At 46.8% G+C, this 13,214-nt stretch overlaps 1 protein-coding gene and 1 long non-coding RNA gene across 13 annotated transcripts in view; one reads left to right on the top strand and one right to left on the bottom strand.

The window, feature by feature from the left end:
• SAMD11 (sterile alpha motif domain containing 11) overlaps window positions 1-13,214 on the top strand; it is a 326,185-nt gene that overhangs the window by 242,106 nt on the left and 70,865 nt on the right. For all 11 annotated transcript variants that reach the window (XM_081923525.1, XM_081923528.1, XM_081923522.1 and 8 more), the window contains one exon: window positions 7,928-8,052. In XM_081923525.1, the coding sequence (XP_081779651.1) occupies window positions 7,928-8,052 (125 nt within the window). The remainder of the gene's footprint in view (window positions 1-7,927; window positions 8,053-13,214) is intronic.
• Window positions 8,307-11,492, bottom strand: LOC309377038. Of its 2 annotated transcripts, none has more exons than XR_014171396.1 (2): window positions 11,241-11,492; window positions 8,307-8,448 (listed from the first exon to the last, which is right to left on the bottom strand). It is a non-coding gene; the product is annotated as an uncharacterized lncRNA (long non-coding RNA). The 2 variants fall into 2 exon arrangements; XR_014171397.1 differs by having other exon boundaries at window positions 8,307-8,454.

A 13,214-nucleotide genomic window follows, 5' to 3' on the forward strand; every position in this document is an offset into this window, starting at 1 on the left:
GCTCCTGCCAACCTAGCAGTTCAAAAGCACGTCAAAGTGCAAGTAGACAAATAGGCACCACTCCAGCGGGAAGGTAAACGGCATTTCCGTGCCCTGCTCTGGTTCGCCGGAAGCGGCTTAGTCATGCTGGCCACATGACCCAGAAGCCGGCTGCCTCGGCCAGTAAAGCGAGATGAGCCCCGTAACCACAGAGTCGTCCGCGAATGGACCTAACGGTCAAGGGTCCCTTTACCTTTACCTTTTCTGTTCAGGGGAGAGCCTTTCATTATGTCGGTCAGGGGTGGGGAACCTCTGGTCCTCCAGATGTGCAGACTCCAATCCCCATCTGCCCCAGCCAGCATGGCCAATGGTCAAGGATGCTGGGAGCTGAAGCCTGGCATCATCTGAAGGGTCACGAGTTGCTGGACTCCAGCTCCAGAACCGTAGCTATGGGGAGCTAGCTGCGTGTTTTGTGCCAGGTGAAGCCTCCAGGGGGAGGTACCATTGAGTTCTCCCAGCCTCTGTGTGTGTATGCATGCCAGTGGTGACAAACTGGGTCTGTCCCTGACTACTTACCATGCTGACAGGGGCTGAAGGGAGTTGGAGTCCAGCAATGTCAGGAGATGCAAGTTTCCCCATCCACACCAAACAGGTAATATTGAAAGTGGCCAGGTGGAAGCGCCTTTCCCTGCAGCTTTTGCCCGGTGAATGCACAGGCAGATACCTCCGTCCATTTCCTTAATGTCTTTGTGGTTCTTCAGCTCTGTCTGTCCTACTGCCGTCGTGGCCCCAACACGGCTCCTTGCTTTGCATATTGGATTTTATTTTATATGTTAAGGAAGGGCAGAGGGTCGGGACAGGTTTATGGCGACTATATTGATCAGGGAAATTTAATACGATCTCTGCAGCGCAGGAAGGATCGTTAAGAGATGGCAAGATGAGTAAAACTTTTTTCTTTTTTAAAAAAGGAATGGCTTTCCATTGTATTTCATATCTCGTTATCTTTCTGGGTCTCCTTTCGTTCCACCCCCTCCCCTCCCCAAATAAATATCCAGTGAGTGTTAGTGACTGTTTTGGAGGCATGTAGCTAGGATCAAGCTGTTCAATGCGATGGTGCATTGTCACTAGGGATGGGCAAATCTGTCAGTTTCTCTCTGTTTCCCATTTTTGCAATGTTGAATTCCTCTTTCATCCCCAGTTTGCTGTTGTAATTAATTAAGTCCTCGCGAAAATTCATCAGTATTTATGCCATTTTTCCTAAGAACATGCATTTTTTGCAAAGCAGGTTCACCTAAAATAACATGTTTTTACATGTTGTTTTCATCAATACCTGTGTTTGTATGCACACTTTATCCCACTTTATATGCCTTTATGTACATGCTATGTAGCTGGAGAAGTGCAATGCAAAATTCGGCGGAAGTGCAAATTTCAAAGGATGGTTGTGTGTTCAGTTCTCATGTTGTTTTGAAAAGTACAAATCCAGTTGAATCGCCTATAAATGTAAACCAAATAGATTTTTTTTCCTCTCCCACCCCACCCCACCCTCCATACCCCCCCCCCAGCTCTAGATTCACTCCCCAGGTGGAACCAAACTCCCCAATTCCAGTTTCAAAGGTCTGTTGCAGGCTTGAATTGGGATTCTGTTCCTGACACAGGTTTCGGGTTCCCTGTCCCTCATTTGTATTCTTAGCTTTCCCCCTCCCAGCACCCCCCACTCACTACTGCTGTCTCCTTCCCTTCCCTTTTGACAGCCCATCACTATGACTGCTAACACTTCGACATCTTGCCAGACCCCACAGGCGCCTGGCAGCCTTGGCGCGAGAGACGCAAGGATCCTGACGCTGATTTATTTTTTGGTTAATTGCCTCGATCCATTAGCCTCTTCATCCTTCTCCCCATTAAAGACATGTCTGACTCCTAATGCCTGTAAGTGTGTGTGTGTGTATTTATTATTGGATTTCTTTCCTGCCCTTCAGTATAAGATCTCAGGGCAGATTAACACTATAAAATGCAATGTTAATAATAAGGTGTGTGGTTTTTTAAAAAGAAATATCAGGGTGTGTGTACGTGTAAACCTACACATCTCAGTAACATGGATAGGAAGCGAGTCAGATCATTTGGTCCCTCTAGCGCAATGTAGTCTACACTGACTGGCAGCAGTTTCCCAGGGTTTCAGACAGGGAGTCTCTCCCAGCCCTACCAGGATATACCACTTGGGATTGAATTTGGAACCTCCAATTCTTAATTTATTAGGAATATAGGAAGCTTATGCTGGTTCAGGCTATTGGTCCATCTAATTCCATATTGTCTACATTGACTGAAAGCAGCTGCCCAGGATTTCAGGCACTGAAGTAATACCTTCTTGCATAAGTTTGGAGTACACGAACATGCCGACACCAATGCACCTATATATGCTTTAAGATTTCCAGAAATTTCAATGCAGGCAAACTTTCTGTTAGAATCCAGCTTCCATCAGTCGAGAGCCAGTCATGCATAATACGGGTGTTTGAGGTTCTTAAATTTTCTTCATTTTATTGGTATGAGAAATAGAGTGAGCGGGATAGGGGGGAGCACTAACTCGCTGGAGTCTCAGCAAAACAGCACAAACACCTGGCTATGTTCATCCTTCCAGTGTGGTTGGCTGAGGTTATCTTTCTGCCCAGAGTTCATCTCACATGTATATCTCCTCTCGAGCTCCATTTCCTGTAAGCTTCAGAGCTATCCTGTTGCCGTTGGTGAATCATTATATTGCCATTACAGAGGATGGATTAGGATAGTTGGCCTTTTGAGAGAAGGCAAGCGGACTATTAGTCCCATTACGTGCAGACAATAGATTAATCTGGGGATGGTTGGGCGGAGACATTAACAATTGCATTTGTTTGTTATGGGCTGAATTGCAGCATTTTTCTGTCTTTTTGGTAGCCACAGTCGCTTGCAAAGCATCTTGGCATGTTTGAATGTCACCCAAGGTTAACCTGAAATAGTCCGTGAAGCAAGAACCCCAATCAGGCTGGGATGGAGGCTATTAGTTTAAGCAGCAGCTTTTAAAAGAGAGATAGGGAACCGGTGGTCCTCAAGATGTTGCTGCACTCCCAGCATCCCTGGCCATTGGCCATGCTGGCTAGGGCTGATGGAAGTTGTTGTTGTTTTATTTCTTTGCTCATAAAGATAGCTGAAAGTGCCTTACAAGCACAATAGAAATACTAAAACCAATGAGAACAAATACAATTATTATTTTTAAAAAGCCCTAAAAAGTGCACACATCTATACAACTAAAAGATAAGTCTAGCAGATTCTTCCCCACCAAAAGAAGCTGCAAATACTTTGATCCTTCAAACTAAGGACCAAAAGCCCAGGTAAAAAGGAAAGCTTTTGCCTGGCACATAGAGCTAGAGAAAGAAGGCACCAGGCGAGTCTCACTGGGGAGAGCATTCCACAAGCAGGGGGCCACCACTGAAAAGGCCTGTTCTTGTGTTGCCACCTTCCGGACCTTGAAGGAGGAACATAGAGAAGGGCATCAGTTGACAGTTGCAGGGCCCTGGCTCTTAAACAGAGGTGGGTTGAGGTTTACTGTGAACTGAGGAATATGGAGCAGGTGTTCTGGGATCCTCTGACACATTTTGCTTCTCTGGCCCTGCCCTGCGGGGAGACAGAGCATGGCTGTTAAGGTATAGCCATTGGTAACCTTATCCTCAATGAATTTGTGCAGTCCTCTTTTAAACCTTTTTTCAGCTAAGCCATGGTTTGGCTTAATGTGTTGTCCAGTCAGAGGATTGTGGTTTGTCTTACTCCAGGCAAACCATAATCCTGGGTGTGCACAACACACTAAGCCAAACCAAGGCTTCACTCACAGCAACATAGGACCAAGAGAGAAGCAGAGAGGCTGCAGTCTTCTGTCTGGAAGCCTGCATGCTTTAACCTTTAACTTCCAATGTGTCTACTCTTGAGTAGGACTAGTATTGGATACAACCATAACTTGGCCCAGCATTACATGCAACCTGAGTCAAAGGGTCTCTTTCAGGGAGGTGAAATGGAATGGCATCTCCTGGGAAAGGGCATTGCTGGCTAGGTGGCTGCAACTCTCAGTTGCAACACTCCCCACTGCAGCATTTTGTTGCCGCTTCCACTTTTCTCACCCATTCCTGGCGTAATACGTGAAGCAGCCATTACTTATCAGTAAAAACTGTTAAGATAGGGGACATACTTTGATTTGCTTGTCTGTGAGAAAGGAGGAGATTGGGTGTTCCTTCTGTATTTCCCCCTCCCTTTTCTCCTCCTGTCAACGCTGAAAACCTTCTAAAGCATTAATTAGCAAAAAGGCAGGGCGGAGGGAGGAAAAACTTGGTCAAATTGAAAATGGTTACGGCAACCTTCAGTCCTTCAGGAGATTATCTGTCTCCTCTTCAACCTCTCAGGAGATCCCTATCTCTCTCTTAGGCCTCCTTTTCTAATCCGTTTTTAAAATATATATATATATATAAAATACGCTGCTGGAAGGGATCAGACGACTAATCTGATTTCGTATGTGCGTATTTGGGGGAGGGCGGGCGGGCATGGGAGAGCTGGCTGTGTTTTAGAAAAAAGAAAGAAAATCACTGCATATCGGAAGGAAGTCTTCTTTTTAGGAGAGAGGCATCTGTGCCTCCCCCCCCCTTCCAGGCTGTCCCCAGCTCAGAGGTTCTTGCATTATGCTGGTAGGCGGTTTTCAGACTTTCTTGCTTACATATTAAGCTGCTCTATGCCTGCTCAGAGTTCACTAGCGCATTTCAGCCAAGCAAAAATGTTCAAGAAGGTTGTGAAGTAGGTCCAATGAGGTACATGCCCTGGGGGAGAGGATATATCATGGGGAGAGTCTCAAGGGCTAGATGGAGAGGCTTGCAGGACTGCATTTGCCTCAGAGGCTGGTCGTCACCCATCCCTGGTCTATAGGAACTGTTCAACATGTGATGAAATTGTTCCTGGCCTGTTTCCACACAGGGGTGTGGGGAGAGTGACATGATCGGATGTCTGTGTGTGTTAGGGGATAGCAATCCCTGAGTTAGCCTCTCAAGAAAACTTAGTTGGGGAGTCTTCAAGCTGACAATCTAGTATTCTTTGAGCAGAGACTGAGGTCACATTCACACCATGCATTTCCTAGAATCATAGAGTTGGAAGAGACCACAAGGGCCATCGAGTCCAACCCCCTGCCAAGCAGGAAACACCATCAGAGCACTCCTGACATATGGTTGTCAAGCCTCTGCTTAAAGACCTCCAAAGAAGGAGACTCCACCACACTCCTTGGCAGCAAATTCCACTGTCGAACAGCTCTTACTGTCAGGAAGTTCTTCCTAATGTTTAGGTGGAATCTTCTTTCTTGCAGTTTGGATCCATTGCTCCGTGTCCGCTTCTCTGGAGCAGCAGAAAACAACCTTTCTCCCTCCTCTATGTGACATCCTTTTATATATTTGAGCATGGCTATCATATCACCCCTTAACCTCCTCTTCTCCAGGCTAAACATGCCCAGCTCCCTTAGCCGTTCCTCATAAGGCATTGTTTCCAGGCCTTTGACCATTTTGGTTGCCCTCCTCTGGACACGTTCCAGTTTGTCAGTGTCCTTCTTGAACTGTGGTGCCCAGAACTGGACACAGTACTCCAGGTGAGGTCTGACCAGAGTACAGTGGCACTAATCACTGTTATGATTCCACTTTCAAGACAGCTTCCAGCTGTAGCTTGTTAAAGATGCTGAGAGTTATTTGGAGCTTATTACCCACTTCCCACATTTGCATTTGGTTGAACCATTTTCAGAATGGTTTAGCAATCAATCCCTCTTCCAAGGGATTTCTGGGAATTGGAGCTCTGTGAGGGGAAATAGGGCTCCCCTTTTTATTTATTTCATAAACTTTATATACCGCTTTATTGGAGGGGAAAACCTCAAAGTGATTAACTGTTTTTTATTGATAATTTCATTGTTTCATTCTTTTTCTAAACTGCTTTGAGGGATTTTTTAATGACGAAGCAGAATATAGATTTACGTAAATCTTTAGGAACTTCATTTTGCTGACTGTATAAACCAGGCTATGGAACATTGCACTGACCTAACATGCCATTCTGTGGTCATTGCACATAAGAAAGGGGGGGAACAGCTGCACAGACTTGCACCCTAGACTGCTGTGATGATGGGGTTATAAGCCAATTAAACCCACTGGCATGTCCACCATGTCAGGCCTCTTTCCCCACCCCACCCCTGGTCGGCCCACCCTCCTTTTCCTGTTGTGCTGACGGCAGCTTTTATCTGTCCTTTGTCCCTGACGTCCGGAGATATTGATTTGCACGATTAAGAGGAACCGATAATCGCCTCAAATTAATCCTCTAAACTCCTTTGGAAATATTTTGCATAATGCTTCTCGAAGGTGGTATCTAGGCAAGGGATAAGCCTTGAAATTGCTTGCCGTGGTGTCGGCAGGAGCCAGGCTGGCAGGGGAGAGGAGATATGGATTGGGCGGTATGATTTAAATGGCCAGTGGTGAAAACCAGCTTCTTCTTCACACGTAAATGGTAACTTGGGTGGCTACATCAAGGAGATTCCACCTTGAAGGATTCCACCTTTAGGATTGCAGCTAACATTGCTTGAAGACTCCTGTTAAGGTCAGGTTTGGTAGAGAGAGCAGTTCTGCAAGGGGTTGGGGCAAAAGAGGACAGATAGCACAAACCCCCGCCACTGTCTGAAAATCTGGAGCCAGACGCCCATCGACAGCACCTGCCTCTAATGACTTTTCTGTCATAAACTTTATCTGATTAAGCAGAGCGCTGGACTGGAGATTAGCGCCCCTTCTCCCCCTCCCTTTTCCTCCCACACTCTGGACGGGCTCATGGGAGCAGTTCCACAGCATTGCTGGTCCAAGCTGGGGAGGGATTCAGCCTCAAGGAGGGCTATTTAAAGAGGGACAATTGCTAGGTAATTTGGCAGATAACTCTTGGTCCCCTCACCCCAGCACTCACTGGTTAGGGTGGTCTCCGTGGAGCCAATGTGTGGGCGGTCATGTGCGGCGTCTTGCCGATTCACAGAGTAAGGCCGCTGGCTGTGTGAGTATGAACCTTCTTGGGAATTGCCTTTGCCTTAATTCTTTAATGTTGTGGGATGTTTTTGCTCCTCTGTAGTCCTTGTAGCATGTCAGGGAGAAGAGAAATTTGTGGAGGGCTTTGCCTGAATTATTTAATGTTGTGGAATGTTTTCATATCTCTGTCGGAACATGAGAAGAGAAATCCATGGGCATTAGGTCTACTGAAGGTTGTTAGTTGTGATGGAGTCTCTGCATCCTGATCTCAAATAGATCAGCAAATTCCACAGGTGTGGGGCCACCAACAAAAGAGCCCTGTCCTCTATGCCCAGCAACCTGATAGGGAATCAGGTGCTCTTCTTTTGAACTTCATTTACAGGTAGCAGAAAGGACAACACAAGAAGATCACTATTTAAGGGGAAAAGGAAACTCGCAGAATGCAGTTCTTAGCGCCTTGCGTTTTATTTTCTGATGTATTCTGCAACATGTTCTTGATGCAAGGATAGTGCATTAGTGCCAAATTTATTCTCCTTTATTAGTTGTTCTGTGATGCTTCCACCAACACTACCATATTATTGCTGTCTGGAGGGGCAACAAAAGAGCGACCAAAACAAACCAGATCATGTGCAGTATTTCAACAGGATGTTACAAAATCTGCACTGCCTGGAAGTAGAGCAGTATGACCACCCCCCAAAAAATTGTAGGCATAAACAGTAGCAAAAGCAAGATTGCATGTGACTACCTCGATAGCACCATGAGCACAAATGACCCCAAATGCACATTTGGAGGAGGTCTTTGGGTATCATAGGGTTGGTTGGCTTGTGGGAGAGGGCAGTTAGGGTAAAAGAGCCTCAGGAGAAGCTTGCTAGCAATTGGCTGTGTAAGTGAAACCCTTCTTCTCCCTTCCACAGCCGGGACAACGAACTCACCTCCTTCATCTCCAACCTCCACCAGAGTCGCCAGCTCGTTATGCCAGAGACCCAGAGCCGGTGCGAATTCAAGAGAAGCAGCTTGGATGTTGGCTTGGGGGCAGCAGGTAAGCTTCCTGGCTCACCTCTTCTTCTCCCTCCTTGCCCCTGTGCCTTGCCCCCACCCCCAAATGTTTGGCTGCTGCCCCAGACCTGGGAAGGTGACTTTTTGTTTTGACCCTCACCTGGGCCATTCTGAGCCTCTCCTTGGTGTTTATCCTGTGATGTGGAGGCCTGCGTGTTCAGAGCATGCTCCGCCAGAGAAGCGAAGAGGCCTGCGGGCGGGGAAGGGGGTGGGTAAGCACGCAGTGAAGCAGAAAGAGACCTTGGTTGGGTTTGTAATTGCATTAATCAGAAGCTTGTCGCGCGGTGCCTCCATCTCCGCCGGCCCCCTTGCTTGAGTGGCTGCCTCGACTTTATGCTGCGGTCTGACCTTTTGTGGGGTTTAGCAGGCTCCGGCTTGTCTTCTGCTGAAAGAGAGGGAGAGGGAGAGAATGAAAGACAGGTCGGTTGTATCTTCTGCTGATCCTTCCTCTCATTGACAGCGTTGGGAAAGAGATGGGCTGGCTTTTGAAAGGGCGATGGTGCATAAATCAACAAGTGAGGCTACTGGATGGATGGCGGCTCTGTTGTGAGCCTTTATTTATTTTTGTGAGCAGCCGGTGAAGGAAGGGGCTGTAGCTCACAGCAGTGCGTCTGCCTTGCCAGTCAGAAGGTCCCTGGTTCAATCCCCAGCATCTGCAGGTAGGGCTGGGAACGCCCCCTGTCTAAAACCCCACAAAGCTGCTGCTCTTCGGTGTAGACAATACTGAGCTGGATGGACCCAGAGGTCTGACTCAGGATAAGGCAGCTTGCTGTGTTCTTAGGAACTGGTTGCTCAGAACATAACTAGGCCTTGAATATAGGGGAAGGGAAACACTGAGGTAACTTCTAAGGATCCAGAGATACAGGGAAACAGGGATGTGTCCTGGGGTCAATCCAAGGCTTCATCAATCTCCTAAATGTGGTGTACATAGTCTGCCCCTTGTTGTATCTTCATAGCAAGCACTGTGAGGTTGGTTGAGAAAGAGTGTTTAGGCCCTTAGAATGGAATCTGTGTGTGCTCAGAAGTAAGGTTTGTAACCCTAAGTACGACTATATAGGTTCCCCAAGCTGCTGGAAGACAGATTCAAGACAGAGCAAAGGAAGTACTTGTTCAAGCAGCACAGAGCTGTTTCCCACAAGAAGCAACAGTGGCCAACTAGGATGGCTTTAAAAGAGGATTAGACAAATTCATGGAGGAGACAGGTATCAATGGCTGCTAACCCTGTTGGCTGTGTTTTACCTCCGCTGTTAGAGGCAGTGTGCTTCTGAATATCAGCTGCTGCAAACTGCAGGAGAGTTGGTATTACGTTAAGGTCTTGCTTGTGGGCTTTCCTTTGGCCTCTGTGGGAACAGGAGACTGGACTAGACGAGCCCCCAGTCTGATCCAGCAAGGCTCCTCTTATGTTCTTAAATGGAAGCATAAATCTGGTGCTGTACCTTGTCTTTTCGCAGAGGGGAGGTAGGTATAACTTGGACTTCTGCCTAGCCAGCACATGTGAGAGGAGAGGCCTGGGGGGAGGGGGGAGGGAAGCAGGTGCTGATAAAATCTAATTGCCCCATCGATTGCGCTCGGAGCTGCCGTGGGTTGCCGCTTAATGATTGAGATATTCTTAACTTGTTTGATGCAATGCTTAGCTAGACCCCGCTCTGCCCAGCCCACTGGGGACCGTAAGGTATTACAGGGATCTCTTAATCATGGAGCAGGGCTAGGCGTGTGCTCCCTGCCCAGCACCAAAAGATTTATTATAATTATCGCTGGGGCTTGGCTTTGCTCTCTCTGCAAGAATGCAGAGGTGAGATTGTGCTGTGTTAAGAAGGGGGCTGGGGGCCTGCACTGTTAAACTCCTTCAAACATTGCCTCGCTGATGAAATCGGCTCAGGACAAGGCTAAATTAAACCACTGAGCGTAACTGAGTAAAACATCCCAGCCTGTCTCTCAGCTAAGGATGTTGGAATCTATTTGTCTCAGTCTCTCATTTTTACAATCTTTAGTTCTCTACATTTCTGTGTCTGTTTCCATTTTAAAACGGGGAGAGGGCACATTAAAATTCATCAGCATTTGAGAGCGACTTTTGCCCAATATACACATTTTTGTATGCAATTTTTCCTAATATGGACACATTTTTTTCAAAGCTATTTTCCCCAATATAGTGTATTTTTGTGTGTTGGTTTCATGTTTTTTTAATTAATAGATTTTTATTGAATTTTCCAGTAAGAAACAAGTATAGTCAAACAATACAAACTAAATCACAGTTAATCAAGACAACATTTTATGTGGGGGGAGAAGGGAAAGAGGGGGAATGGCTGGTGGTTCAGACCCCAACTGCTGTGCTGGCATTCATGCAAATGCAACTATGTAAGGAAGGAGTCCATATATCAGAGCACTTTCTTGTATTTACCTGCCAGCAGAGTCATATCCTCTGTCCAAAGTATGATTGGTGGTGGTGGGGAGTGACTTTATCTAGGCATTACCTTTTTAAATTACTATTACTATTAATTTCCATTTTCCCCACCACGCATAAAACAACATAACTCTCAACACATCAACCACTTCGCTTAAAAATATCAAATCAAATCATTACAGATCACTCCAAAAAATATTTCCACATATTACAGTAAGATCTCGAGGGGTTATGAACTTTGCAATTTTCTTGACACATATCTAGGCATTTTTATGCACACTTCACCTTAGCGCATGCTCTCTTTTTTTTTAACTTATTACTTGGCTGGAGAACTGGCAGTGCAAAATTGGGAGTGGTGTGAATTTCAAGGAGTGGTTGTGTTTTGGTTCCTGTATTGTTTTGGAAAGTTCAGATTGAGTAGATTCACCTTTAAAGTGCTATCTGAATCAAATTCTCCCCCCCCCCTTCCCCAGATTCCCAGCCCAATTTTCCAGGGTTGTATCCAATTCTAGTCCTAACCCTGGTCCATTCATTTCAGTCGGTCTACTCTTGAGTAAGCCCTCATTGGACACAACCCCTTAGTATTTTAAGCCGCCGCTGTACCACCTCTCCTCCTCCCTCTGAAGCAGAGCATGGCTTACAGGATAAGTGTTACGTAAAGCAAATAGCACTCGCTTTTGAGAACTGAGTGCATTGTCATATTATGTACTTGAGTGTACTTGAGTGCTCTTTAACTGTAAAGCACTGAATGGTTGCCACAGAGGACTCACTGGCGGCGGCTGCTACTCATGAGTTGTGCAGCAGTTCATAGGTCTTGCAAAGAGGAGCTGTGGCTTCAGGAGAGGGGGGGTCACTTGCCTGCAGATCCCTGGGTGGGATATGTGGTAAAAACGATAACTGTAGTCGATCCTCAGCTGTTGCTTCACATCTTGCAAATGCTGCCCAGGTAGGGTTTGCTGCCCACAAAAAATAATAATAGGATGAAGTCACCTGGTATAGCCCTACCTGCATTCAACAAAAGACTTCTGTCTATGTTGTAGCACAGGCATAGGCAAACCCTGCCCTCCAGATGTTTTGGGGACTACAACTCTCATCATCCCTGACCACTGGTCCTGTTAGCTAGGGATGATGGGAGTTGTAGTCCCAAAACATCTGGAGGGCCGAGTTGGCCTATGCCTGTTGTAGCAGGTGAATTTTTATACCACATAAGGCAGGAGTCTCCAACTTTTATTAGGCACATTCGGATTTTCGAGTGAGTGCTCTGGGTGCCACCCCTGCTGGCCTCCCTGGAAATTAGCCTACTGTACAAAGGTAATGTTGACATTCATTGCTCCACCCAACATTTGACTCTGGCTCTGCCCACCACTGTCATGTGGCCCCCTGGAAGGTCACCTAGAAGGGAATGTAGCCCTCGGACTGCAAAAAGCCCAGCCTTAGTCTATCTTGTGTATCTACAGTCTTGTTATTTTTATGTCTGCAGTCCATGGCTACTGACGTTGTCCCCTTCCCACAGTTCTGCAGCAGACGAATGCTAAAAAAGACCACTGATTTTTTTTTAAAAAAATGTAATTTGCTCTTAATTAATTCATTGCAGGATCTGTGCTCTTTCTCCCCCCCCCCCCCCCCCGCAGAGGCAGGATTTGCAGTTGTTCTAATGGTTGAGCTGTACTGACTCCCCCCGCCGCCGCTCCCCGGCTTCCCGCCACTCTTTGTGCCGCTGCGCGTCCCCCCCCCAACAGATCAGATAAATGCGAAGCTGCCTACAAGGTGCTGCTCTCTTGCCACAAAGGGATTTTCTCTGTGTGCGAGAAGGGAGGATGATGGCATAAGGCCCTTTTTAATCTTAATTGAGAGCGACACACAAAGGGATGAGCGCAGGAGCCGGGGTCCGCCTGACAAAGGCATGGCGGCAAAGCTGGAGGTTTGCACATCAAACACAGACTTAGAGCCTCCCTGAGAAGCTTGCTGCGTGTCTGTAAACAAATCCAATCCTTTCTATCCAGTTTGGCTAATTCACTCTGCCAGGGCATGCAAAAGCGAAGATGGGCGGCTGGCGGAGGAGGAGGGGGTGGGAAGCTTATGAAGACAGCGCCTGTCAAAAGAAGGAGCTGATCGGCTTGCGTGTGTCCGCAGGGAATGCTCCAGCCCTGGGGTCTTTTAGTTTCTTCCTGTGGCTGACTCAAAACTATTTGCTCTTTTCTCTTCTCACCGCCCTGCTGTCACCCCAAATGCTTTGGGTACCTCCCGAAAAACTGCCTTTGGTTTCCACTGTCTTTTTCAGAATTCTATGGAGAACTGGTTTTTTGTTTGCCTTGTTTTGAGTTGCCCCTGTGTTTGCCCTCACCCTTGATCGCTCTCAGTGGTGTTATTCTGCAGCCTGATCTGGTTGGCTGTATAGCATCATGACATCATCCCGATTCACTATGACTGCATCCACACCCCATGTTTGAAGCGCTATGATACCATTTTAACAGTAGTTGAAAATCCTGGGAAATGTTGTTTGATTAGGTTGTTGGCCTCACAGAGCTACAGTTCCCAGAGGTATAATAGTGCTTCAAATGTATGGCACAGATGTGACCTATGTTTCTGATTAGTATCTCAGCTTTCCTCCAGGGAGATCAGCACGTCCTACATGATTCTTGCCTCCCACATTTTCTCCTCAAAACGATCCTGTGAGCAAAACTTTGGGAATATAGTGGTACCTCGGGTTAAGTACTTAATTCGTTCTAGAGGTCCGTTCTTAA

The sequence above is a fragment of the Podarcis melisellensis genome (assembly GCF_964234715.1).
Source record: "Podarcis melisellensis genome assembly, chromosome: 8".
Lineage (NCBI taxonomy): Eukaryota > Metazoa > Chordata > Lepidosauria > Squamata > Lacertidae > Podarcis > Podarcis melisellensis.